General features: G+C 41.0%; 1 protein-coding gene across 2 annotated transcripts; it reads left to right on the top strand.

Moving 5' to 3' along the window:
* MMD (monocyte to macrophage differentiation associated) lies at window positions 1–27,690 on the top strand. Of its 2 annotated transcripts, XM_032617289.1 has the most exons (7): window positions 1–302; window positions 7,728–7,809; window positions 12,142–12,302; window positions 15,977–16,051; window positions 17,677–17,778; window positions 19,956–20,025; window positions 25,775–27,690. In XM_032617289.1, the coding sequence occupies exons 1-7, from the start codon at window positions 277–279 to the stop codon at window positions 25,973–25,975; spliced, it is 717 nt and encodes a 238-aa protein (XP_032473180.1). In that variant the 5' UTR covers window positions 1–276; the 3' UTR covers window positions 25,976–27,690. The 2 variants fall into 2 exon arrangements, with proteins under 2 accessions (XP_032473180.1, XP_032473181.1); XM_032617290.1 differs by lacking the exon at window positions 15,977–16,051 and having other exon boundaries at window positions 11–302.
* The last annotated feature ends 293 nt before the right edge of the window (window positions 27,691–27,983 follow it).

Raw genomic sequence — 27,983 nt, 5'->3', positions numbered from 1 at the left:
GGGGCGGGGCGCGGGCGACAGTGGGTGGAGGAGCCGGGAGGCTGGAGGCGGGAGGCGCCGGGGCCGTTTAAGCGGCTTCCCTCCCGCCCCCAGCCGCCTGGTCTGGCTCCGGCCCTGTCCCGACCCCCTGCCTGGCCCACTCCGACCCTGCCTGGCCGAGTGGTCCGCCGGGCACGCGGCGGCCTCCGGAGCAGCCCAAGCCCATGAGGGCCGCGCGCCCGGCCGCCGGCGCTGACGATACCGAGCTCCTGGCCCACGAGGAGGAGCAGAGGATCAATGCGGTTCCAGAATCGATTCCAGCGGTGAGAGGGATGGCGCCCCCGCCCCGCCGCCCGTGCCGGGACCGGGTCCCGGATCCCGCCTCCTCCCGAGTGGGTCCCGGCTCCTCACTTGGGTCCATCCCCTGTGGATCCCGCGCCTCGGCCGGGGAACCGGCTCCCGGGGGATTCCCCTCCCTGCTGTCCCTGGGTGATCCCCTTCCTCCAAAGACCAGGATCTCGTGCCTGTCCCGGGTCCCCCTCGCGATCTGCGGACCTCGGATTCCCAGACCTCGGACCACGAGCCTGCCCTTCTCCCGCGGTATCCCATTGCTCACCCGGCTTCACCCCATCCAGGCGGCGCTCTTGCTTGATCTGAGGACCCGAACCCCAGCCGCAGGCGCTGCCCCCGAGTCTTCCGACCCCAGCTTTGCCCTCCATCCCTTACCGGGAGCTTGGAGGGCTCCCGGTGCGGGCGGAACCGGGGCCCATTCGTTGCTGCGCCCAGCAGCGAGAGTTGTGGTAAAGCGGGGGTGCTGGCCGTTTTAGGTGCTTTGTCTTTGAACGGCCGTAGCAACGGGGAAACTGAGGCAGGCTCTGCTGGTTTAGTTTTGCCTGGCCAAGTCCGGGCCCTGAGGGTACTCAGGCTGAGAGTCCCTGGGCGTGCTATTTGGGGGCGCCGCGAAGGGGCAAGTTAGCGTCCGGGTGGTGAGACCTGCTGTTGAGACGCCAGTGTTAGGAAACGAGGAGGAGGAACCGAGGAGGCACCACCGGAAGGCTGGCCGGCTGCCCTTTCGCTGGAGAGCCGATGGTAACGCCGGCCTGGGGAGGTACCGTGGCCTTAATCCCGACCCCGGGTGTCTGCCATCTAGCAATGGATGGAGGCTGGCCATAGTTCCGAGAGGAAGCTCTGGGCTTTTTTTTCTAATGGCCTTCGTTTAAGTGGGTGAAAGTTCACCCCTCCTGTGCTGTGGTAACTCTCCATCCCTTTGTCTGAATCAGGCAGCCGTCCCCATTCCCAGACCTTCAGCCTGAGCAGGCTAGCTTAGTGTGCAGTGACAGGGGGAATTTGAAAAAAGACAAAGAATGCATGAAGTCTTCCAAGGAGGTTATTGTTGAGTTTTTAGGCACTGCTTTTTATTTCAAGATTTTAAAGTGCACTTTTTGTTTTCTTTCCAACTTCCTAATCCCTTGACGCCCCCTCTCCCATTCTGATCTTATTCCTCCTCCAGTCCCACAGGGTAAGGAGTGAAATATGCACAGGGAGAGTTGTGGTGGATTGTGCCATCAGAAGGGTGATCAGTTTGAAGACTTGGATTAACTTCCGAATATTGCTCATCACTCAGGGTGTTGAATGCCTGGCAGTATTCCGCTAGTGGGATATCATATCAGTACTTCTAAAGGCAAAACGAAACCATGGTGTTCTGGCTTGAGAACATGAAGTCAGCCATGAGGACTGGAGGGGCTTTAAGGGAGGATGTAACACAGGTTCAGTAATGGTTGGCAAAGCTCAGTGCATGTGGTTTGTTTGATTTGGTCTTACTTCTCTGCACATCTCTGCTCTTCCTGTTTTCAGAGAACAGTGGCAATATTCTGTGAAATTACTGGTTTTTGTTAGATTAAGAGTTGTATTTCTTTTCTATCCTTTCAATTCTTCTCTAGAAAGAAGAAAAAGAAAAGGAACCTGTTTTATTGTTTGTCGCACAAACATTAAAAGTGTTAAGAGAAATGAAAAACAAACAAACCTTATTTAGGACACTACCATTTCAGCTGATGGAACTTTTTTTTTAAAATAAATTTATTTATTTATTTATTTTTGGCTGTGTAGGGTCTTCATTGATGCGCGTGGGCATTCTCTAGTTGCAGCGAGCGGGGGCTACTCTTCATTGTGGTGCATGGGCTTCTCGTTGTGGTGGCTTCTCTTGTTGGAGAGCATGGGCTCTAGGCATGCGGGCTTCAGTAGTTATGGCATGTGAGCTCAGTAGTTGTGGCTCACGAGCTCTAGAGCACAGGCTCAGTAGTTGTGGCACATGGGCTTTGTTGCTCTGTGGCATGTGGGATCTTCCTGGGCCAGGGCTAGAACCCGTGTCCCCTGCATTGGCAAGTGGATTCTTAACCACTGTGCCACCAGGGAAGCCCTGAACTTTTCTTTTTGCTGGACGCTAATCTATCCAGTCCTTATTATCACAGTTGTAAGGTGATTTTGCGCTCTACTTCATTCATTTAACAATGAAAAACTACAGGTGTTTTCTTTTAGTGCAACATAGACATTGTAATTTTCTCAGCGGCTGCACAATATCAATGGATACTTAACAGTTATTTTCTTGATGACATCTAGAACTACCCCGATTTTCTTTGAACAATGAATGATCCCATAATTTCTTGTTTTTGTGTATTATAGGCTAAAATGGAAAGATATTTCTAAGAGTCAATTTGAACTTAGAAATAAAGCCTGCAAATAGAAAGTAATATAACAAAAAAAATCATGGTTTTTGTGGTCCACACGTTGACATGTTGAGAGTACTGTTCTGCATCTCTTAAAAACTGTGTTTCTTATACATCTTTTGAGCATTCAGGAGAGATACAAGTAGGTCAATGACAGAGGAAGTAGAAAGAGGAATACACTATCTTTGAACCCATGTGTTCCTCCTGGTAGATTTACCAGGACTCCATTGACGAGCATTTGACTGCAGTAAAAACATTTCATTAGGCCATAGTTTGTGGCTAATGTCTAAATTATAAGAAAACCTGAACACCTTGCTGGTTTGTTCATAATGGAAACTTGGTGGTCACTGTGGCTTTGGATCAACTTCCAGAGTTCTGACATATCTGTGGAGGAGGGCTGTAGGGATGCCTAGCCCAGTGTAATAAGTGGAGGGCTTTATGCAGGCATGGCTTCTCAAAAAGCTTAGGATGTGAAAAACCCCAGTGGGACACCTTTTATCTTTTGTGCTTTAACCCTTCCACACTTGATTCCACCACCCCTCCACACAGAGTCATTCTCTCCCTTTCACAGCATCTCTGACTGATAGAATACCTGCTAACATTTATTAAGTACCTCCTGGTGCCAGGCAGTAGCTGGGTATTTGTAGATTACTCATCTCATCCTCAACTGTAACCCTAGGAGGCAAATTTTATACCCATTTAATAGAAGAACAAATAGGGTTAGAGAGTAAAAGAGAGCTTGCCATCATCGCACAGCAAGGAAGGGGCACACTGAAGGGTTCAATATCATGTCCCTCTCCACCACCCATGCAGCCATTCACCTCTGTCTCCCCGCCCACATCACAACATCTGTATGACAGCGCAGAGGCCTAGGACCCAGAGCTTCTAATGTATCTTATTGGTATCTCACTGGTGCATGCTCGTTTCTCCAGCCTGGCAACCAAAAATCCAAGGAAAAGGATGCTCCTTTCCTTAACCCCAGCCTCATGACCACCGGTTAGCTTCAAATTGAATATGTGGCAAACCATATAATTCTAAAGCACTAGAAGTCTTCCAGGACTGCCTATTGCCTTTTTTTGTTTGTTTGTTTTTTGGCGTGTTCTCAGAGCATTGAATCATAGGCATGGGGTAGTCTCCTTATATGTGCCATTTCCCTTATTTAAGTTAAATGTATCCCACCACTATCACTACCTCTGGCAGCAGACACTTTTCCTAGACATCATGCTTATTCATATAGGGAAGCTAATTAGTAAGGTTGTGCACAGGGGTCAGCTTATGTTGCCCCATCAAGTGATGTTGAAGGAGCCCTTGGAATGTCCATGGTATTGGCCTTTGAGAATTTTATTTTCATGAGATTGAGGATTCTCTTTGCCCTAAGACTGCCTGTTTTTCTTTGTTGCATACAGAATCCCCAGTGAAACTAATTGACGAGTGGATCTTTCTCGGGTAGGATAAAATACTTCAGCAGCAGGCAGAATGTCTGTCTTTCTAGTCATTCATTCAGCACTTACTTATTAAGCTCCAGCAATAAGCTGGGCCTTGTGTTTGGAACTGGAAATGAAATGGTGGACAAGATGGCCTTCATGGAATTCACATTACAGTGGGAGAAAATGAAATAAAAAATAAACAAGTTCAGAAAGTCCAGTTCTTACTAATTGTGATAAGGGCTCTGGTGGAGTGAGGAGGGCTGAAGTGATACTTTAGGTAGGATGGTCAGGGAAACCTCTCTAAGGAGGTTACATTTGAGATGAGTTTGACCGGTGAGAGGAGAGCTGGGCATTCTGGAGAAGAATGTTCGAGTTAGAAGTAAACAGCAAACACAGACACCCTGAGGCAGATAAGACCTGGGTCGTTTGAGGAGCAGAAAGGATGCGGTTGGTTGGAGGCAGAGAGTGAGAGGAAGGTAGCACCAGGCTGGAGAAGTGGGTGAGGGCTTGTGGCCTGCGGAGGATGCAGTGTTATCCCAAGCACTTTGGGAAGCCAGACAGATTTTAAGCTCTGGTTAGTGTATGATGTGATCTGGTGCTGATAGACTTGTGGCTGCTGAGTAAAGAAGAGAGTCCATGTGTGGGCAGGCAGGGAGACCAGAGACTTTGTATGTTTACAGACCAGAGGTGTCGATGTCTCGATTTAAGGTAGGGTCTTTGGAACTGTAGAGAGCGGAACTGATTTGGAATATATTTTGAAGGTAACATTGATGGTGCTTGCATGTGAAGTATGGGGAACACAGAGGAATCAAGGACAACTTCTGAGATTTGATCTTAGGCCTCTGAGATCTGCTGGTGGGTTGCAGATTTACCTTCGGAAGGCCACTGCTTTGGGCTAAATTTAAAGTGTGCTAAGAAGTGTCCCCAGGTCCCTCTCTCCATAGTTTTGAGAGCATGAGGACACTGGGCCAGGGGAAGTGGAGAGAGTGTTGAAAGAGAAAGTGAGGGGATGAATGAACAAACCCTCGTCAACTAAAAACTTTAATCACCTTCCCTCAAACCCTCTGAAGCTGGCTGGATGCTGTCTTCTAGCACTGGATAACCATTAGGGTGGCTTTGCTTTAAGTAGGGGTGTCTTCCATAAGTGGGTGCTGTTTGCCATAACTCTTGATAACCTTCCTCATTCTTTTTGGGGGGAAGAGAATAGGCTCAGTGTGTGGGAGTTTATTTGCATTTTACATCTGCTTTTCCATTTAGGTCTTGGGTGACTAATTTCTTCATAGTGATTTCTGCAGGAGGCCTTGTTGGAGACTTGATTGTACCCTGGCAGATCAGAGAGAAATGGAAAAATGCACTGTAAATTTCCCGGCAGAACCATGTGCTGTCCCATGGGGCCCCAGGCAGTGATCTGTGCCTGGAATACTTGCTCTTCCCTTTCTGTATTGCAGGAATCTTGGCCCTGCCCTTAAGGAGAAACTACCTTAAGTCACATGGGTGGGATATTTTTCTCTGCAACTTCTGAGTTTATTTTTAACCTGAGTGATTCCAGGTGGGCAGGAACTAAGCTGTCACAAACATGGCCACCGAGTTTCTCTGCTTTTAGGAGAAAATTTGAAAGTCTATCCCTGTCACTGTGTAATAGCCTGACTATTTTTAGATTGGGCTGCCAGAGATATAAATTGCTATTTTAGTTTGCAGCCTGGTGGTGGGTAGTCAAACCCTACCTACTGTACCCTGCACAGAGTGCTCACAGTTTAATCTACCTTCAACCATCCCGGAGCCTTGCTCTTTACCCTTTACAATTCCTAATAGGACATGCTACTTATAGCCCTGTAGTTATGTCTCAGGCTAATGATTTGGTAGATCCTTGAATGCTAGGGACACTTTTAAAGCATCCTTCCCAAGAGTGTAATTATTTTCCTTTTTACTAATAACTGCCGTATAGCAACACTCTCGTTCCTTAGGAAATTTAGTAAAATTATTTAAAGGATTGTCAGGGGAGAAAAGATTTATTTATCTATGTGTGAGAATAGCTTGGAATAATTCTGAAGCTGTTAACTGCACATTTCTCTTAAACAGTTTCCAAGCCATCTGGTGAATTCCATTCCATATGTGTATATTTTGCACGCTAGTTAGATAGCTACCCATTGGTGGTCCAAGTAAGGTATCTTCAAGGTCCCAAATCCATTTCCTAGTGGATCTGCCACTTGAACTCTCTATGTTGGGTTAGCAGGGACTGCCACTTTATTTATTTGCTCTAGGGATAACAGGCCCTTCTTAATTCAGGGAGAAAGTATTGGCTAGTCTTTTCTTAAAGTGAGCACTGTTTGGAATCGCTTGACCATGTGTTTTAGTCAGTTTTTGGCAACCTGGCTGTGCCATTTGGTTTAGCCTGGTACCATTTTTTCATCATGTTAATTAATAAGGTGTGACTAGTGACTAGTGACGGAATCTCATCCCCCTACCCCCTTAACCTAGCTCAAGCAAAAAGCTACTTTATTGTGCAAAGCCTGTTGACATCTTGCATGCCCCAAGCACAGGAATGCTGCTTGAATGCTGAGACCTGAATGCCATCATGGCTGTCTTACCTGCATTATTTCTCTGCATCTGCTTCTTTCAGGCAGCTGCCTTTTTATCTTCCTGAGTTTACATCTCCCTCCTTCTAAAGAACACAGAGACTAAACCAGAATCCCTCATGAAACATGGCATGGGTATGAATTGGGGCTGGGGGGATCCTCACCCACACACTGAAATAGAAGAAGGCTGTTTATCTCTTCATGTCCGATGGTATTTGTGCTTTTCACTGCTTTGCTGGTTGCCACAAAATTAGCCCAAAGGGGATATGGAATATGGGTGTATGTCTATATGTGTAACAGATTTTGATATTTAGATACATACACGTGTTTATGAATTTTATAGCCAGTGTATCTGGTGCTAGTCACATATTTAGATTTTGAAGGAAACTTTTAATTCAGGAAGAATGCAGGTGAAAACGTACCTCTTGTTTCAGGTGCCAGGAGGCAGCCAGGTATCATTTATTTAAGCTGTCTGGTGCCAGAACAAGTAATGCAATAGACGGAAACTAGTTCAACAGGCATGCCAATCATGGGATGGAGGCTTTAAAGATCTACATGTATAAGCTTTATACATTTTGAGAGAAGAAATAGAAACCTTTCAAATACACTGAGTTTGCATTAAATGGTGGTTTCTGGTATTTGTTAACTTTAGAAAAATGACCTTGATTTTTTTTTTTCTGTTAAGATTTAAGATTTGGTTGTACCATTTTTTTTATTTTTAATTTTTTTTACTGTGGGGGTACCAGTTGTGGATATGGTTTTTGTTTGTTTTTGGTAGGTAGAAAATTTTTCTTCTAAATGAACTGAAAGAATACTTAATCCAGTAAACTTGGGCATTCGCTTTAGGATTATGGCTGTTGGCTCAGTTTACACCTGTTTAGTGGCTTTGGTTTTGATCCCGTAACTAGGTATTTCCAGCAGTCACCTCTTCAGTTAGAATAGACCAAACAACCACTGACAAGCTTCACCATTGTTCTTTACACGCTCTGAGCTTTTCTCATGTGATGTCTTTGTCTCTACAGGTTCATGAACCACCGGGCCCCAGCCAATGGCCGCTACAAACCAACTTGTTATGAACATGCTGCTAACTGTTACACACATGCAGTGAGTATGAGTTTTCTGCCTTTTCCATCCTTCACAAAGGGCTTTGGTGGGAGGAAGGGGCAATCATCTCTGTTAACCTCAGCCCCATTAGTCGGGTGTACCCATCTCTGTGACCTTACCTGCCAAAGTGTCAGTGCTAGGTCATGTCACCAGAAACTGTGAGCATGTCAGACACCTTGAGTGCTCCGACTACAGTCAGCTCTGTCTATCCTGGACTTGCTTTCTCAGACAAGATCGTCTTTGAAAGAATAATAATAGTAAGTACCTTAGTTATAAAAAAAAGACAAAGAAAACTATGAAGACTGTCGCCCCTGGAATGAAATGAATCACCTTTTCAAGACAGTCAGCTGTGTTTATTGGCAAGACGAATTCACCATTTGTTGAAAAAGGTGGTTTTTTTTCCCTGAGTGATCCCCTAAAACAGGTAGCCACATCCTCTCCATCTCCACTGTGGTCATTGCTTCTCAGATGTTAGTCCATATTGTAGAAGAAAAGTTCGATTTAATTCCTAAATTCTTAATTTTTTTGATAGTAGAAGGAAAAGCTGATTTAATCCCTAAATTCCTAATTTTTTTCTTCCTTATAAAAACAAAACATATTCATTATAAGAAACATAGAAAATACTGAAGAATATATGAGAAAAACAGGACTACCTAGAAATAAATTGCTAACACTTGGATGCACTTCTTCTTTTTGCCTGTGGTGTTTGTAAATATGTGTGTATTTTCATAGTTTTCCTATTGATTTCATTTTATTGGCATTTTCTTGTGTCATATAAATTTCCTTTTATCTATGATTTCATTATTCCCTTTGAAAGTTGTATTTAGTGAGACTTGAGGCGAAAGTGGTGGCTGGTATATAGTCTAAAGACAAGAAATAGAGAAGGAGACCAATTTATTCCTTTAGTGAAGTGTTAGAACAGGCTAATTTAATTATTTTAGACAGTGTTAGTACAATGTGTAGGTTATATACATATGTTATTAGAATAAAACTTGCTTGAATTCAAGTTGTGCCTTTTCATTTCTTGAACCCTTCTTCAAAGAATAGTCAGTATTTCTATAAAGAGGTCATGATACCAAATAAACCTGAAATAAGCTAGTTTTTGGTGGATTTCTTTGTAATCTAATAGAACAATGCTGTTTAGTCATTACTTAGTAGAAATCAAACTTTATAAAGTATCAGTTTTATGTATTGTAATAGTGGAATTCAAATACTACTTGGTAATACTGAAACGTTATTCTCATCACTGTCCTTTTTCTTTAGGTGCTCAAAAGATTTTTATTTAAATAATTAATATGCTGAAATCTTACTAAATGTTTTTTCTTTAGAAGAAAGTTTGTACCTGACATGCCTGCCCTGGATTCCATAAAAGGGCTTCAATAATGAAATTTGGAGTAACCTCACTAGTGGACAGTCTCCCTGGACCCATGGTTTGGATTCTCAGGGCAGGAAGGATTTAGTGAAATTCTCTAGCCTTGAGCTGACCCCTATCTTTGCATTAGTGAACGCTTTGTGAAGTGAGCTTCACAACACCAGGGGGTCAAAATGTTTAGAGTCCAAACTTGGTTTTAAAGAATGCACAGCCTAATTTGATTGTCAGCCATACTTGCCTGGATATCCGTCTTTTATTCTTTTTTTTTTAATTGAAGTATAAATATAATATTTACAATATTACGTCAGTTTTAGGTGTACAGCAAAGTGATTCAGTTTTATATATATATATACACACACACACACACACACACACACACACACATATTTTTCAGGTTGTTTTCCATTATAGGTTATTACAAAATATTGAGTAGAGTTCCCTGTGCTATACAGTGAGTCCTTGCTGCTTATCTATTTGATATATAGTAGTGTGTGTTTGTTAATCCCATACTGCTAATTTATCCCCCACTCCCTTTCCCCTTTGGGAACCATAAGTTTCTATATCTGTGTCTGTTTCTGTTTTGTATATAGATTCATTTATATTATTTTTTAGATTTCACGTAGAAGTGATATCATGTATTTGTCTTTCTCTGACTTACTTCACTTAGTATGATAATCTCTAGGTCCATCCACGTTGCTGCAAATTGTCAATATTTCATGCTTTTTTAGGCTGAGTAATAGTCCATTGTGTGTGTGTGTGTGTGTGTGTGTGTGTGTGTGTGTGTGTGTGTGTGTATAATATATATATATCCATTCATCTGCTGATGGGCGTTTGGTTTCCATCTTTTATTCTTTTTTTTTTTTTTTTTTTTTTGCGGTACGCGGGCCTCTCACCGTTGTGGCCTCTCCCGTTGCGGAGCACAGGCTCCGGATGCGCAGGCTCAGCGGCCATGGCTCACGGGCCCAGCCGCTCCGCAGCATGTGGGATCTTCGCGGATCGGGGCACGAACCCGTGTCCCCTGCATCGGCAGGCAGACTCTCAACCACTGCGCCACCAGGGAAGCCCTCCATCTTTTATTCTTAACTAAATGTCTGATGAATTTAACAGAGATTAAAGTTACTTCTGAAGTTAATTGTCCACAGGCCCCTAAGAAAATGTAAGGGTGTGTGTATTTAAATCTAGGTCAGCATTAGGATAAAAGAATATAAAAGTTTGAATAATAGTTTATATGTCCTGTTCCTTCACTTATTGTTCCAATGTACATCCACCATTTTATGGATATGCCTTTACCAACTGCAAAACACTGATAAAAGTTATCAAAATAGTGCTCTGATAGTTTTTATAATACTGACCAATAAAAGCAACCAATGAGGGACTTCCCTGGTGGTCCATTGGTTAAGATTCCACACTCCCAATCCAGGGGGCCCAGGTTCAATCCCTGGTCAGGGAACTAAGATCCCATATACCACAACTGAAGTCTTCGTGCTGCAGTGAAGACCCAGCGCAGCCAAAATAAATAAATAAATAATAAATTTAAAATAAAAATAAATAAATAAAGCGACCAATGAAATGCTTATTACTTAGCATAATGTTGAGCATTTAAATATAATGGTTTGGCTGTTGAGATGCACAGCTCACCTTTAAGAAGAATATTTGCTTGAGATAGACCTGAATAATCCCTTAGTTTATCTCTTCTGGATTGTCACAAGGGACACTTGTAGAAACCAAAGTTAAGGGAAAACTGACAAAGCATCCACATTAATTTTTTAGAACAGAAAATGTCATCTTATTAAACTTACTAAACTGTATCCCTGATTTTTGGATTTCAGAGAGCAGTAAAATTTCTAAAACTGACAAAACAAGAAACTTCCATCTAATGTCATCATTTCATTAAAGAGAAGATACTTTAACATGAAAACAGTAGAAAGGACATAATCTCAAAATTAAATTGTTTTATGAAAAACTTTGTTGTCCTTAATTTTCTTTCTGTTCTGGGCCATTGAATACTTCAGCATTTGAAATTCAGTGCTGATCTCATCTGGGAGATTTAATATTCTGTTTCAAGAGGGAAATAGAAGGTGTTGGAGATAAAAAACATAAGATTGCTAAAGTTTGCGTTCTTTGCCAGGTATGTTTATTCCGCTATCTAATAAAGTAGTTTATTTCTTCTGATGATTTCTGTTATTATTAAATGTTTACTAGTCACACTGATATGTCTAGACATTGAAATTTGTGTCAATATGTAGTGTAAAATGTGGTGCAGAAAGCAAAGTTCTCTCTAAGATTCTAGTCTCTTAAAATTATTTGAATAAGTAGGAGTGTATTACTCTTGCCTACATGAAAGGTGCTATTAAAAATGAAATAACCCTTTCACTCTGCAGTAGCTCAGAAATTGGTGGAATGTAGACATCCAAACTAGAAATCAGGACATATGATTTGAACAAATGATTTATTTGAGTGTGGTATGTACATAATGGTTACTGACTTGATTCATTTAGATACCCTTTGCTGAAATATTGGGATTTCAGTAGCACATGGGGGAAACAGGAAAGAATATTTAAAGATCAAGACCTCCCTGGGAAATCTGGGTACATGCTTGCCATTTGAATATTTTAAGTGCCTACCCTAAATCACATTAGAGAATAGGATGAAACATGTTCTTAACTAACGAAATTAGGATAGAGGACATTTGTTTTGCAACAATTGAGTAATGTTTCATTCTTACTGCTTGACTGTGTACCCATTGGTGGACACAGGTCCTGGGCCCTAAACAGCAGTACTTGTTTTCAGTGCCGTAAACGGACAACTTCATCTGGCTCTCGTTATGATTATCCAGGAAAGGCAAATGTTTGTTTTAAAATGATCTTCCTAAAATTGCCCCTGGTAAACCTATGTATTTTTAATAAAGTTCTCAATTCAGTGTTTTGCTGAATATTTACTTTTCTTTCCCTTTCTCTCAGTTCCTCATTGTTCCAGCCATTGTGGGCAGTGCCCTCCTCCACCGGCTGTCTGATGACTGCTGGGAAAAGATAACAGCATGGATTTATGGAATGGGCCTCTGTGCCCTCTTCATTGTTTCCACAGTATTTCACATCGTATCATGGAAAAAGAGCCACTTAAGGTACAGTGGATGGTACGCTGTTTCAACAGGTCACTCACAATGGTTGGCTCGGGTTAGCCTCTCACGCTGGCATGCTTTGGTCAGGTGAGGCAAAGAGTGGACATTTTCCTGCCTGGTAGAGTCTAATGCTGTCCCAACACTCAGGAAATTTCCTACGGATTGGACAGAATTTGAGCACCCCTATCTGTGTCTTAAGAAAGCAGGTCTTTGCTCGGAAACCGAACAAAACCACATTGCTTCCCCAGGACTTACAATGTACAGTCCTGACACCTGTTTTCCAGCGTGTCAGCACACTAAGGATGAGCATGGCAGCTGCAGGGTGATGACCAGTACTCTGGACTTGCAGTCACCAGTTGGGCTTTGAGTCCAAGCCCTGCCACTTAGTCTCGTGTAGCCTCAGTTTCTTCATCACTAAAATGAGAATGGTAATGCCCGACTGGCGGGCTGTTGTGATAGGTGAATGAGATGATGCCTGTGAGAATGATTTGAAAATTATAAATCACTACAGCTGTGCTACAGGTATATTACAGCTCGGGTTTACTGTTTTGCAAAGTTCAGCTTTCAGAATTAGGTTCCGTGCATCTACTCAAACGAAATTCACATATGTTGCTACAGTTAGCTGTCAAGCACTTTCCAAACGATATTGTGATCCCTAGCCTCCCAATGAGGACATAAAAGCATTCATCCTTTGAGTGAAGGGTTAATTTGGGTGATACAAAGGTAGCAGCACACCATCTAGTTGCTTATGAAATGGATTCTGCACAACCCGAAAGGACAAAGTTCCTTCTCAAAAGGAGGACTCAGAACAGACTTAGAGTGATTTAATGTAATATTAGAAGATAACTTTTGGGGGCTTCCCTGGTGGCGCAGTGGTTAAGAATCCTGCCTGCCAATGCAGGGGACACAGGTTCGAGCCCTGGTCCAGGAAGATCCCACATGCCGCAGAGCAACTAAGCCCGTGCACCACAACTACTGAGCCTGTGCTCTAGAGCCCATGAGCCACAACTACTGAAGCCCACGCGCCTAGAGCCCGTGCTGCGCAACAAGAGAAGCCACCGCGCTGAGAAGCCCACACACCAAAACGAAGAGTAGCCCCTGCTCGCCGCAACTAGAGAAAAACCTGTGCACAGCAACGAAGACCCAACACAGACAATAAATAAATAAATTAAATTTAAAAACAAGGTAACTTTTGGTTTTATAGATAGAATGTTCAAAAAAATCTCGTTATTCAAACAATCTAATATTAAAAAGATATGCTTTATTTAAGAGCAGGATTTGGGATTCATATGATGATTACTAGTTTCCTCATGTAAAATCAGACTTTTAGAGCTGGAAGGATCCTTAGGGAACATCTGATCCAAACCCCATAATTTTCTCCTGGGGAAACTGAGACTCAGTGATTCCAGCAGAATCTGATCATCATCCCAGGATCTCTGACTCCCAGTCCTGAGGTTTATTTCCACTGCACCCTTTACAATATTGCTTCTAGTTGGCAGTCTGCTACCTTTGCCTATAAGCTGACAGTTCCCAGGGCTTAACATAAAACCACAACATTGAATCACAAGGGAGCTCTGGTACACTCAAAAGCAAGCCTCATAAGTACTTGTCCTGGCTCTTCAGGGTGCACTGTTGCAGAACCCAGAGGCAGGAGCACTTCATTATCTTCTTGGCACGATCCAGTGCTTGTGGTTCCCTTGGCTGACTTGGCTTTGCTGTCTAGATATCTGAATCAGAGTTGTAGGTGCCTGCTTCGTTATTCAGGGCCTCCCTGCCAGGGCCTGAGAAGGTGTAATTGAAATCAGTCTCTCTTGAACCTTGAAATAGCACTGCTAGAATCATAAGCCACATGTGGATTTTTGCTCTGCATTAATTCTTTAAAATATCCCAAGTATAGCCTTAATTTAAGTAAAAGAGGGAAGGGAACAAGCATTTATTGAGTACCTACTAGGTGCTGTGCTAAATGCATGGCTACATCGTCTCATTTAATGTTCACACGCACTCTGTGATAGAGATGATATTACTTCTGCTTCACTCTTGAGGAGAGTGAGGGTCAGAGATGGGTGGTGGGTCTTGAATAAAACTGCACGCTTGACTTTACCTGCTGCAACAGTGCATAACAGTCTAGAAAGCAGAATTAGAAAGACCCCAGACCTGGCTTGGAATCAGTCATCCAAGGAGTTATTCTTCTCTTCCCTGCATCTTCTACCACATCTTCTAGCCCTTTTAAATCGGGATCTTCTGGACTGGAGTTTGCGACTGTATTTTATAAGCTCCCCAGGCAATTCTGCAAGGCAGTCAAGTTTGAGAAACATTAATCTAGTGTTTGCTTTTTTACACCTAAATTATTTTCACTTCTTCACTAACATGTGACTAGCACTAACAGTGACTAAAACATCCTCAGCCTGCTTTGGTCGACACAGAGTGTGTGATGAGGCAAAATCTAATACTTGTGCGCCACCAAACCACAGCTACTACCCCTTGGACTGAAAATGGATTCAAGACAATGCGATGCATTTATACTTTTAAATTACCTCAGGAACTTCCCTAGCAGTCCAGTGGTTAACACTCTGCGCTTCCACTGCAGGGGGCGCAGGTTTGATCCCTGGTCGGGGAGCTAAGATCCCGCACGCCGTACGGTGTGGCCAAAAATTTATAAATAAAAACCTCAGTAAAGGGCGGATTCTGTCTAATCTGTTTTGTGAATAGACCTCAATGAGCCAAATCTTTGTACATTTCCTGACTCTTCAGTTTTAGAAGGAAAAACTTGGTTAGAAGCCCAGGTCGCGGGGCTTCCCCGTTGGCACAGTGGATGAGAATCCGCCTGCCAATGCAGGGGACATGGGTTCGATCCCTGGTCCGGGAAGATCCCACATGCCACGGAGCAACTAAGCCCGTGTGCCACAACTACTGAGCCTGGGCTCTAGAGCCTGTGAGCCACAACTACTAAGGCTTGTGCACCTAGAGCCCGTGCTCCACAACGAAAAGCCACTGCATTGTGAAACCTGTGCACCGCAACGAAGAGTAGCCCCCGCTCACTGCAACTAGAGAAAGTCTGCGTGCAGCAACAAAAGCCCAATGCAGCCAAAAATAAATAAGTTTGTTAAAACAAAAAAAGAAGAAACAGCCCAGGTGGCTACCCTCTTGACAGCAAATGAGGGTTTCTTTTTTTTCTGGTTTGTGTTATTGCTGTTCCTAAATTAGTTTCTAAATTTGCTTTATTGAAGCTTACTGTCTACACTAAGATTTGGAGTAAAAGCTGCTTCTAAGACATTCTAAAAAGAATGTGGCTTTGGGGAGTATTTACTGAGCCTTCATGATTTTGTGCCCTGCACTATGATAGGGGTTGAGAGGTGGTCTGCCCTCAAGGAATTTCATTTTCCTATTAGATAGGATCTAAAAAAAATAGAAAATATCGGAAAAGACAGATTTTGAGTTCCTGATTATTGTGGGGTTCTTACATGGAGAGGATCTATGGTATATGCAATCTTAAAAATAATGTAGAGCTTTTACTTGTGGCCCCATATTATTAAAAATAGCTGTACAACTTTGAAGGCCAAGTTATAAATGCCATGAGAACCAAGAACAAGAGTGGCAGTTGTGACATAGTGGAGTGATAACCCCTACTTTCAGTTGTAAAATTTTCTGAAAACTCTAACTTGTTCCCCCCCCCACAGGACAGTGGAGCATTGCTTTCACATGTGTGATAGAATGGTTATCTATTTCTTCATTGCTGCATCTTACGCCCCATGGTAAGATACAGTCTTTATATTTTTGAAGATAGTGTTTTTATGAGAGAATTCTCGGTCCTCCTTCCCTCCCTTCTTCCTATCCCTGCTTCCCGGTTCCCCCATCCCAACACACATACATGCTTTTTTTTCTTTCCCATTTTGATTTACTTGGGTCAGATTGCAGATTTTAAGGGGAGAATGTTACTGCCATTCAGAATACATATCTGGCACTGGATTGTTTGAGAGAAGTGCTACTAAGTTGTGTGTAGGCAGCATGCTCACCTTTGAAATATGTTACCTTTGCCTTCCATATTCTTTCTATATGCTTCTGCTGCTGCTCAGAATACCTGGACACCTAATTGTTTAAGTAGGAATACTGTAAATACGTACAAAGAAAACAAGGTCACTTTTGAAATTTATACTGTTGGTCTTCACAGCACAGTAGCTACTATGTATGGAGTGCATTTCTCATTTCTTTAGCTATATGAATAAGAGAACTAGCCTAATTAGTTAGCTATTTAAAATACCTAGTATTCAGTTCAGTGTCCTTGTTCTTCCTGCCTTTTTGGTATAGATCAGATAGAGTCTTTTGCTGCTCTGTAACCCATAATTAAAGAAACATTGATTTTCCTCTATCAAGATATGGTCCAGTTTTAACCACTCAGAAATTCATATTATGCCATCAACTATATATCATTAGAAACAGCAGGCCTCTAGATTCTGACTAATGCAGCATCCATCATTCAAAAGAAACCTAATTATCTGTTGGAGTAAAAAGTAAGTGCTGTCTCTCCCCAGTAACTGTTACTAAATAATAGGTCTGAATCATACTGGAACGAGAATACTTAAAGGCTTTTGTGAAGTATACCTCAATTTAAAATAAGTAAATAAAAATTTTAGATGTAGACTGAGGAATCAAATATTACAGTAGGCAGTTTGTTCGCATGTAGTCATCGATATGCAGGTGGAACCTTTTCCATTTGGAAATATTAATTTTGTAGTAATAGCCATTCAGAACATTTTATTTTCATGTCTATTCTTAATCTGAATTTAGTACAGATGAATTTGCAGCATTTTAAATTCAGGCCTCACGAGAGTCCATGGTTAAATTCTAACCTACAGAGTATCTTCCATAACATGTATTAGGCTAGACCTTCTCATGTTCTCTCTTGGTGGAGAAATTGATAATGGAGACACTTGGTCTGTGTATTAGGTATCCACTGTGTGTATGTGACCTGGTTCAGGGTTTTGTTGCGTTCTCAGTAAGCTTTGTAAACAATCTGCTCCCAAATACGTAGTCAGAAACAATAAGGCAAGTAGCCTTTACAGCAGTCTGCCTAATACGGAAAGTCAGGCATCACAGATGTGCTGGGACTTACTTCTACATGTCTCCTTTTAGCTGGTTCTATTTTTAAACCACATTGGAACTAATTCTTAGTCTTAAAGCTTGAATGACAATTTTATCCTTGAGTTATTAATTTTATCCCAGTTGCCCAAATACTTCCAACCGCATGTTGACTGCTTTTTCTTTCTGCTCTTGTCCTGGTACCTTCTCCCCCAGTTTTCAAGAGCAGAGGAAAACACAGGTTGTATGAATTCCCTTCATTTATCACTTCTGTTCTTTGTTGTCTTGTTTACATTTTTAGGTTAAATCTCCGTGAACTTGGACCCCTGGCATCTCATATGCGTTGGTTTATCTGGCTCATGGCAGCTGGAGGAACCATTTATGTATTTCTCTACCATGAAAAGTAAGAGAAAATAATTTACATTTGATAGCTTTAAAATTAACTTCCTAAATTTTATCTACTTTACAGTATAATTTACTTTATATTTGCAGTTCAAAATAGTAGAAATACATAAATAGAATATATATTGTTTTAACAAATCTTTAGAACCATTTGATATTCATCATTGGTCTACAGATTGCTGCAGACAGAAATGAATGGTGCCTGTGTGATATATGACATAGTTGAAGGACAAGGTGCACTTGTCCCTCATCTAAAATGACAGTTTTGGAGTCAGTCAGACCTCATTTCACATCCTCAGGCAGGCTAGTCTTAGCAAACTAGCCTTATCCTCTATGACTTACAGTTACCACATGAGAAAAATAACTGCTTTTCTAAGTTTCTTTGAAGGTTGAAGATAATAGCTATTAAGTTCCCACAGAGCACCTAGTTAGAAACCCAGAGGATGTTCCAACCTAGGACTCCCTGAGAAAGGGGACATTTGGAAGGGCATCTAAACGCTTAGTATCCTCACCATGGGACACACCTTTTTAACCTGTTATTCATATCTCCTAGTCTTAAGTGTGAAGCAATATAAAAAGAAAACGTATTGAAATTTAGCAGCTTAGTTCTAGAGGAGACCTTCAAGGTCACCTATTTGTGCTTCATGTTTAAAAAATGAGAATGTTGGGCTTCCCTGGTGGCGCAGTGGTTGAGAGTCCGCCTGCCGATGCAGGGGACACGGGTTCGTGCCCCGGTCCGGAAAGATCCCATACGCCGCGGAGCGGTTGGACCCGTGAGCCATGGCCGCTGAGCTTGCACTACGCAACAGGAGAGGCCACAATAGTGAGAGGCCCACGTACCGCAAAAAAAAAAAAAAGAGAATGTTTAGTACATGCATCAAATTAGTGACTCATCTGGAATTAGGACCCATGTGTCCTAGTTCCTGTTCCATGGCTCTTTTCATTATTTCACATGCCTGAACTTGAGAAACTCACAACCATGAAATAATTGTCATTGGATACAGTTTATTAAATTATTTATCTATTGTTTTTGGCAGAATGGCCCTCAGAATTAAACATAACTTGTGTTTGTCACAAAGTAATAAATTGTTTTCTCTTTTCAGAAGAAAGTGGTAGTTTTAGCTAACTTCTCTCTGACTTTGAAATTCACTTAAATGCATTTTTGACCATAATTAGCAATTCTGAGTGGTATTATGCGTTATATATATATCCAAGGGAACAGTTTGCTTCTCAGGCTCAAACCCCTAATTTATATCCTTGGATAAATTAGGAAGTAAAGCAAGACAACTATCTTTTCTCCTATTCAAAGCTTTCTAATATAAACCAAACCCACATTCATCCCCAGTTCCCTGATATGATGACTTCATGGTGGACTTTGAGTATAAAACACTAAGAATGAGATGCGAGTCACCCTTGGCCATTTGGTTTGGCAGGTATTACAGAGAACCTAAATGGTGTCACATACTGTTCTAGGCCCTGCAGACCCAAACATAAACAGAACTTGGTCCCTGCCTTCGAGGAACTTAGAGTCTAATTTGATTAGGCATAAATATAAGTTGAATTTCAGTACAGTGTTTTTTTAGCATTTTCAGACTTCTGCACCTAAGGTGATGAGCCTTACAAACTGGAGTTTGTACAGATACAAAATTAAGAGACAATCAAAAACACATGCCCTCAAAAAATAAAAAAATACCAAAAAAAAAGTAAAAAAAACAAAAACAATAACAACAAAAAACACATGCCCTTAGTTCCTTAGGGCTCCCATCTCTTTGCCACTGATAAACTGCTCCAAGCTATTCCCTGTGCAGCTTCATAATTTCAGTGTCTTATAACGATGGATTGGAATGGTGATGAAGGCAAACACTCTGGGATTAGAAACGGAAAATGCATGTGAATTGGATTCAATGATAGCTTTTGGCAGAGAACGTTTTGCATGTAGTATGTGGAATTTGATGCCTTATCAATCCTGAAAGAAATGCTATTTCATTGTTACTCAACTACAGTATTTCAGTTAGAGCCCTAATGGTCTCCTACAGGGAAAATACATTTCATTTGAATAGTCAAGAGTTAACATTTGTTTTTCAAAAGAAAAAGGGAAAAACTGGTAAGGAAATAGTCTGAGTGTTGTAGGAATAGATATATTAAATTAAATTAAATTAACACATTTCTATTCTGCAGGTATAAGGTGGTTGAGCTCTTTTTCTATCTCACAATGGGGTTTTCTCCAGCCTTGGTGGTGACATCAATGGTAAGACGTTACTTCATAATTTAAGTTATTCCACCTTATTTTCTTTTAAATCACTGTGACTCTTAATATGTCTGTAGATACGATCTGAAGCTTTTCTTTCTGAAGTTATGACATGTCCAATAACTAGAGATTCAAAAGAAAAAATATATAAATTACAAAGTGCCACAACTTGTACTACCTACTGGCTGTAGTTTGGAAAAGCTATATATCTAAGTGTGACTCCTTCCATATGATAATCTGCTGCATTTGTTCTTTGGGATAACCCTTCTGTTCACCCCCCCTCCATTCCCACCCTTTTCCCAAAGAATTGTGAGATTATTTGAAGGTGGAAATTTCTGCTTGGATTACTTAGTGTCTTAACCCTAAATCCATGGTGAGGGTAAATTTTGAGGTTTCTTACAATGAAGAAAATATAAATTAGTGACTTCTCTTTTTTTAGAGCAGAAATTTTTTTTCTTAATTAATTAATTTATTTCTGGCTGTGTTGGTCTTCGTTGCTGCAAGCAGGCTTTCTCTAGTTGTGGCGAGCAGGGGCTACTCTTCATTGCAGCGTGCGGGCTCCTCATTGTGGCGGCTTCTCGTTGCAGAGCACTGGCTCTAGGCATGCGGGCTTCAGTAGTTGTGGCACGCAGGCTCAGTAGTTGTGACGCACGGGCTTAGTTGCTCCACAGCATGTGGGATCTTCCCAGACCAGGGCTCGAACCCATGTCCCCTGCATTGGCAGGCGTATTCTTAACCACTGTGCCATCAGGGAACTCCCATGACTTCTTAAAACTTAAGAATTGGAAGGACCTCAAAAGGTCATTTGGCTCAATATTTTATTGGATATTTCTCAAATTCCTTCACTCTTACTTTTCCTTTCACTTGCTTTTAAGTCATATTATTTCTCTTTCTCAGGAAAGTGCTTTTTTTTTTAACTTTGCTTGAAATTTTCTTTTGGGGACTTTGATGGGTGAAAGTGTGGCATTCATTACCTGTAGTAGGCATTTGCACTTATGTGTTTTGTACTCCCATTCAGACTGATTACTGTTGAGACATCAGTTTATCTGTCAATTTAAAACAATAACATAACAACCTCACGATCCCATCTACTGGTCACTTGTGCCTTTAGCTTATGTTTTCCCAGTCCTACACTCTGCATTTTGGGGCACCAGCCACTGTGTGTTCAGTTTGAACTCTCTTCTCAGGCTACAAGGGTCAGAATTGTACCTATAATTTCCTCCTGAGCTCATAGGCAAGTTATAAGAATGTAATTTTGTCGTGTATAGTTCTTGCCCTGGTCACAAAAACACCTGTAAAAGGTTTAGGATTTATATGTTTGCTTATGTTTTTTTAGAGGGTATGTCTTATGACAATGTATCAAGATATGTTCTTTGAGATATGAGATTCATAATGGCTTTAATAATTACATCGTAGCAAAAATACATACACTTTAGCTGGTAAAGGCAACAGGGAATAGTGAGGGGAGGGAGGTGAAAGTCAGAAATGAGAAGATCTTCCTTGAAGGCCATATAGGTAGAGGGCGATTGAAGACACCCAGAGCAAGGTCTATGTTGATGGGTCACTAATCATTAGAGTGTAACTTCAAGTAAATTTCCTCTGGGTATCATAAGAGCAAGTTTATCCAGTATTTTTACTACCCTAAATCTTTCATTGACATTTTCAAATACAATAGCAAGTGACTAATGTTTATGTTAATCAAACAGCAAAATCCCCACACTTGCCCAGATAGAACTTAGAATCAAGCAGGAAAATACAATTCATATAAAATAAGAATTTACCGTAAAGTTTTACAGTGTCTTTGATTGGGGAAAGTACAGCCTGCTATGGGAGCACATGATAGATTTACCAGAGGAAATGCTATTTAAGCTGATTCAGAAAGACAAATAGGAGCCAAGAGATGGAAGGAGTGATGCAGGTGGTACAGAAAAAGGGTACAGCATGAAGGAAGCCCCAGAGATGCGGAGAGCACGAGCATCTGAATATGCATGTATGCATGAGGGGTGTGATTATGCAGGTAGCACAAGTCTCGTGATGAAGCTGGTGAGCTAGACAGAGACCAGATCAAAAAGAGCCCCACAGGCCATCTGAAGGAACAAAGGAACGGTACAAGTGATGAAGACTCAAACCTTTGGTGTTCCGGTTAGAATAATGGGTATCGGAATTACCCTTCTGCCATAAAGAACTTATAAAAGTGGGAAAAGTATGTGAAACAACTATTTTTTGGCGTTGGACACAGACATATAGGACTATGATCCTTGCGGGGAGAGAAACCAAGAGATGAACTTCACACGCACTGCAGTTTTCTCCCTGGAATGCTTTCCAAACTGCGAAAGAAAATGGAGTCCAAGAGCAGCAGTCTGGGTGGAGGAAACAAATCAGCATTTCACCTCCCGAGCCAGCTGCAGTTTTGGGGCAGGGTACTGGAGGGGAGGGAACTTCACAGAGAAGAGTCTCCAGAAATCTGCAAGGGGTTTCCTTGAGTCCTTGCCTGAATACTAAGCTGCATTTGTGCAGGGCAACACTCTGCGTGCCCTGGCTGAGGATAGCTGTTGGAAGGCTGTGAGATCAATGGAGATTCCAGAAGGAGCCTAGTACTGGGAGATACCAGAGTTCCAGCCAGCCAGAGCGGGGAGACCATGCTGAACAACTTAGGTATTCCATTGACCCTAGCAAGACCACACCTCAGGATAAGAGCTACTCTGGCCCTAGAGTGAGGGCGGCTCTGGCACTGCCATAACAAAGCCCAGAAACCTCGAAAGGATAAAATTGATCCTTTGGTAAATAAACTGCCTACTGGAACAAACTCCTTCGAGGAAGACAACAAAATCTATACTCTTTAACAACTCGACATCCATTATCCAAACAAATACTACTAGACAAGCAAGAAGGGCCAAATGGAAATTCTAGATCTGAAAACTATATGTTAAGAAAAAAATTTATTTGGAGGGGTTTAACAACAGATGGGATACTGCAGAAGAAAAGATCAATGAACTTGAAAATGAATAGTCAGGCCTCAGACTGGGAGAAAATATTTGCTTTCTCTATAAGTATCTGACAAAGGATGTATATCAAATATTGTAGCACTCTAAGTCAATAATAAAAAGCCAATCCTATAAAAATGGGTAAAACACTTGAACAGACACTTTACAAAGAGAAAGAGATACAAGTATCCAGTAAGCCCTTGAAAAACTGCTCAATGTAACTAGTCATCAGAGAAATCAGGGAAATGAAAATTAAAACCTCAACATGCCACCACTACACACCCTATAGAATAGTTAAAGTTAAATTAAAAAGACTGATGCCACCAAAACCCAGCAAGGATGTGAAATAACTAGAACCCTAATTCATTGTTGGGGAGAGTATAAAATGGTATAACCACTTTGGAAATTTGTTTAGCAGTTTATTATAAAATTAAGCATAAATTTATGACAACAAAAGTGAAAACATGTATCTACAAAAGGACTTGTAAAACAATATAAATGTTAATTTTATTCATGATAGCCCCAAAATGGAAAGGACAAACAAATTATGTTAAATAATTCAATGGAATGCTAAGTAATAGAAAGGAATGAATAACTGATATACAGTAGCACATGCATGAATCTCAAAAACATTATGTTGAACAAAAAGGAAGCCAGACACAAAAATGTACATACAGTTTAATTCCATTTATGTGAGGTTCTAGAACGGAGAGGCTTAGTCTGTGGTAATAGCAATAAGAACAGTGGTTGCCTTAGTGGAAGGGCAAACCTTATTGTTCACTTAATATCTATGCATTACACTATGTAAATTAATCATCAATTTTTAAAACACCCCCTCCCCCCAAAAAAGGAATATAAGTTCAGGAAATAAAACACTTTAGTTCTTGGTTCAAATCCTGATTCTGACACTTAAAAGTTACGTGACCTTGGTAGATTATTTAACCTCTATGTATTCTAGTTTTCTCATCTGTAAAGTTTGGATAAAAATAGTACCTAAGTTAGGGTTGTGAAGATTAAATGAGTGCTTCAAACAAGTCCTGGTACATAGAAACATAGTAATGACATTGATAATGAAGAAAACATACCTGGTTTTGTTTGTTTTAGGATTAACTATGTTCTGGTTCTTTGAAAGTTGATAAGCAGATATGGTATCTTGAGGAACTACCTATTAACAGAATGTATGTCAAAACCAACCTGTGTGCTTGGTTTGGTCTCTTGTTTATTGTTTTAGTGGAAGAAGCAGGAGTGGTGTCTTTCGGGGCAGCAACCAGCTGTGTGACTTTGTTCAGGCTACTTATTTCTCTGGCCTTAGCCTCTTCATCTCTAAATTAAGGAGGTTGTGTTGGATGAGTGAGTCTTCACTGGGGAGTCAGATGCCCCTGTGAGAATCCCATGAAAACCTCAATCCTCTCTAGGAAAATGCCTCTAATAACACATACACAGAGAATTTTGTATAATTAATGGATACTAATTGCTTTATAACCTCTAGGAACTAATAAATGTAGCTGGTGTTTTGTTTTGCTATGTTTTACTTTTTAAATAAAACGAAATCTGACTGATGTGCCATCTTACCAAGGTTAAGGAGAAGTCCAGTATCAGTCAGTCTGGATTGGCTCCTTCCTCATCTTTTGATCTTACGAAAACCACGGTGCTTATGTGAACTTTGAAAATAGGGCTAATCCTCACCCCTGGCCCTGGATCCTCACGCTTGGTTTTTAGCTCGTGTCTGTTGCTGCCACTGCTCTGGCCGAGGCCAATGGGGCCATTCAAGTAGGTGGCTGCACTGGAGCTTCCCCATGTTCCTTGTTGGACTTGGCCACCAGGACCTGCTCCAAGGCTAACAGGGTTACAGCCATCAGTGCCCAGGCCTCTGGGACACCCACACACCTGTCCCCTTCCAAGGCCTTGCCACGATTTGGCTTAGGCTTCCACTCACCTTGCAGAACCTGAGGCCTTTCTATTCCTGGTCCCCAGAAATCCTGACTTGTTTCTCTGTCAGCTTCTTAAGCCCTGCCTCTGTTCTCTTCCCCTCTCATTCATACAGCCCAGTCTAATCTTGTAGATGGGTTGAGGTCTTTGAAAACCAAGAGTAGCCTATAAATATTCCTTTTTGTGCTAAAGCACACCTGACTGTTAATTTCCTCCTAAGCTAAGAAACTCCCAGGCACAAAGACAAAAAGGCCTGGCAACACCTAGAAGGTTAGGAAATATATTGTGCTACATGGTCTCAGATCTCAGAGGTCACTCCTAGCTATGATTTTCTCGTGTCAGCCATAAGGAAGCCATAAGCTCACAGAAGCAGGTGAAGAGTCTGGGAAAAGCGATTAGTGTAGAACAGTGTTTGAGGAGGACAAAGGGAGTGAAAACCAGGCTGAGATATGGATTATAAATGGAGTGGCATGGGTGTAGGGAAGAAAGCTCCTAAAGAGGAAGATGAAAGCCAAGGATTGTACTTTATTAAAATGAGCTGTTGTTCATTTTAGATGCGATTGCAGTCTGCTTAAACATGGTATAAACGAGCAGAAGGTGCTTCTTTTTCCCATGGGACCTGTAACCTGACTGCTTGGTCAAATCAAGACGGCCGATTCAGAGGGTAACCCAGGTCAATTTAAGTGTAATTCGTGTTTACAGATGAGGATTCTGTCTGTTCAGAGCTACTTCATTGTCTAGAAAATCAGGAGACTTAGGGGAAATTGCAGTGATCTCTTTAGCTTGTCATATCAGAATAACATCAACACCTTTTAATTTTTTTCCTCTGTTGACAGAGTAACACCGATGGACTTCAGGAACTTGCCTGTGGGGGCTTACTTTATTGCCTGGGCGTTGTGTTCTTCAAGAGCGATGGCATCATTCCATTTGCCCATGCCATCTGGCACCTGTTCGTGGCCACGGCAGCTGCAGTGCATTACTATGCCATTTGGAAATATCTTTACCGAAGTCCTACAGACTTTATGCGTCATTTATGACCAATCTTTACTAGGTCTCCAAACCAGTATTATTTCAATTATGACACTTAGGAGCGGGGTAAGAGCTGAAAACTGCACAGAGGGGGAAAAAAAAAAAAGAAGAAGAAGACAGCTGTACTGACTTTATAACTTTTGAATATAATTACTGTGAAAGTATAAAAGCTGTGTTCTGGAATTTTCCCCCTCACAGCAGATAAATAAGGTAGTGAATTAATTATTCATTCCATTCCGCTATCACGAAGTACTCTGGATAGACTTGGCCAACTGATGTTTACAAACCAGAATTTTGTATTTTAATTTTACAGATTTTACTACATAATTTTTCTAAATTACTAGGTCAGGCTGTAAAAGTCAGTGCAATAACAAAACTTCCTTTTTAAGAGAAAATGGTTTCTATCACTTTCCCATTAGCTGTGTGAAGAATCGTGGACAGAATTTACACTACTTTTTACCATGTTTCATCTTGGCATAACATGGTTCTTTTTTAAATAGAAACTTCAGTTTTTTGTAAATTTTTAAAAAATACTTCATTGAAGTGCATTTCTGCAGTTCCTCATTCATGTGAATTTTTGCAGCAAGCTGTCAACATTCCACAAATGAACAAACATTATACCTCTTCTGATAGTTTTACTAAGCATGGAGAAATTGCCAATTTTTAAAAACTACAGGTTTTCCAAAACTCTTCTGCCAGCCTCTGACGCTGAATTCCATGTTGCTTTGGGCTGTATACTTGACCTAGTTTGATTTCCCAGGAATGGAAAAGTATTTTGATACCATTAACTTTTTCAAAAGGTTCAACTTTTTCTCTATGCCTTTGCCATGTCTTCTTCAGGGTCTCTTTCAACAGCGGATGAGTACCTAGTCTGTACTAAGGGAGTATTGTTGGGTTGGCCATCCACTGAAAACTCCTGAAGAGTGTTATGGATTACAGCGAATAGTGGTCATACCTGTTTGGTGCCCAATGGTTAAGTCATTGTCACTTAGCTTTATATTATCAGTTTGATAGTCATTTTAAATTATGGAACTAGATGCATAAATTCACATTTCTACCTTTCCGTTGCATCTTCTGATACACTTTCCTCTTTTTCATGGAAAAGTATTTAAAGCACTGATTGACAGATAAACTCATGTGTCTGTCGTCCATGGGTTATATCCTGGCTCAGTGGAGTGGTATTTAATATATTGTTTTTGGTTTTCCTTCAGTGTCTTATATTAACATATTAGTTGCTTTGTTGGTTAATCTCCTGTTGGTGTTTTAATAAATGAGATAACCTTGCCTTTAGATCAGGTGCTGTTATCGCCTGTTTTCTAGTGATGGGTTTGATCATTGAATTGTTGGTTTGACAATACATTGAATTCAATTCATTGAAATTTTGTACTGATGTAGCTTTTAAATGAGGGTTTATATTGTGTGTGTATGTTTAGAACTCTTTGACTTTGTTAAATTATGTGGGAATGAAGAACAGAAGAATGGCCTCTTGCTGGTGAATTCTTAAATAGGCAAGGTATCCAGTGATAACACCGACCAGACCACCCCTTCTGCATGATTCTGAACATCTGGATGCCTCTCGTTTTATTGTGTATATTTTATTTTAAATGTATTAACTTTTGTGGATCCATTTAAAGTCTGCTCAAAAGTACCACTGTCAAAACCACTAAAATGTATGTTAAAAAATTGTGCTGTAGACTAAAATAAAATTGTTACTTGGATTTGTTCCACTGTCTCTAAATTAGATGACTGTGAAAATGATAATGCATTTTTGAAAGCCTGAGCTCATCTAACATATGTAATACGTATAGTAGCCTTTTTTTTTTTTTTTTGAAAAGTCAGGATGGGAAGAAAAACAAATGTACCCTGACATCTAGAATTTTCTAGTCCACTTTTTAATAATTGAATTGCCAGAACCAGTGCAAACATTAAAATCAAACCACATTTTTCAGTTTAAAATATACTAGTCTGGGCCTAAAGATTATAAATTTTATAAACGATGTATCTTCATCCCAGAGA

This window comes from Phocoena sinus, chromosome 20 (assembly GCF_008692025.1).
Source record: "Phocoena sinus isolate mPhoSin1 chromosome 20, mPhoSin1.pri, whole genome shotgun sequence".
Lineage (NCBI taxonomy): Eukaryota > Metazoa > Chordata > Mammalia > Artiodactyla > Phocoenidae > Phocoena > Phocoena sinus.
This window is presented reverse-complemented; position numbering and strand designations above follow the sequence as displayed.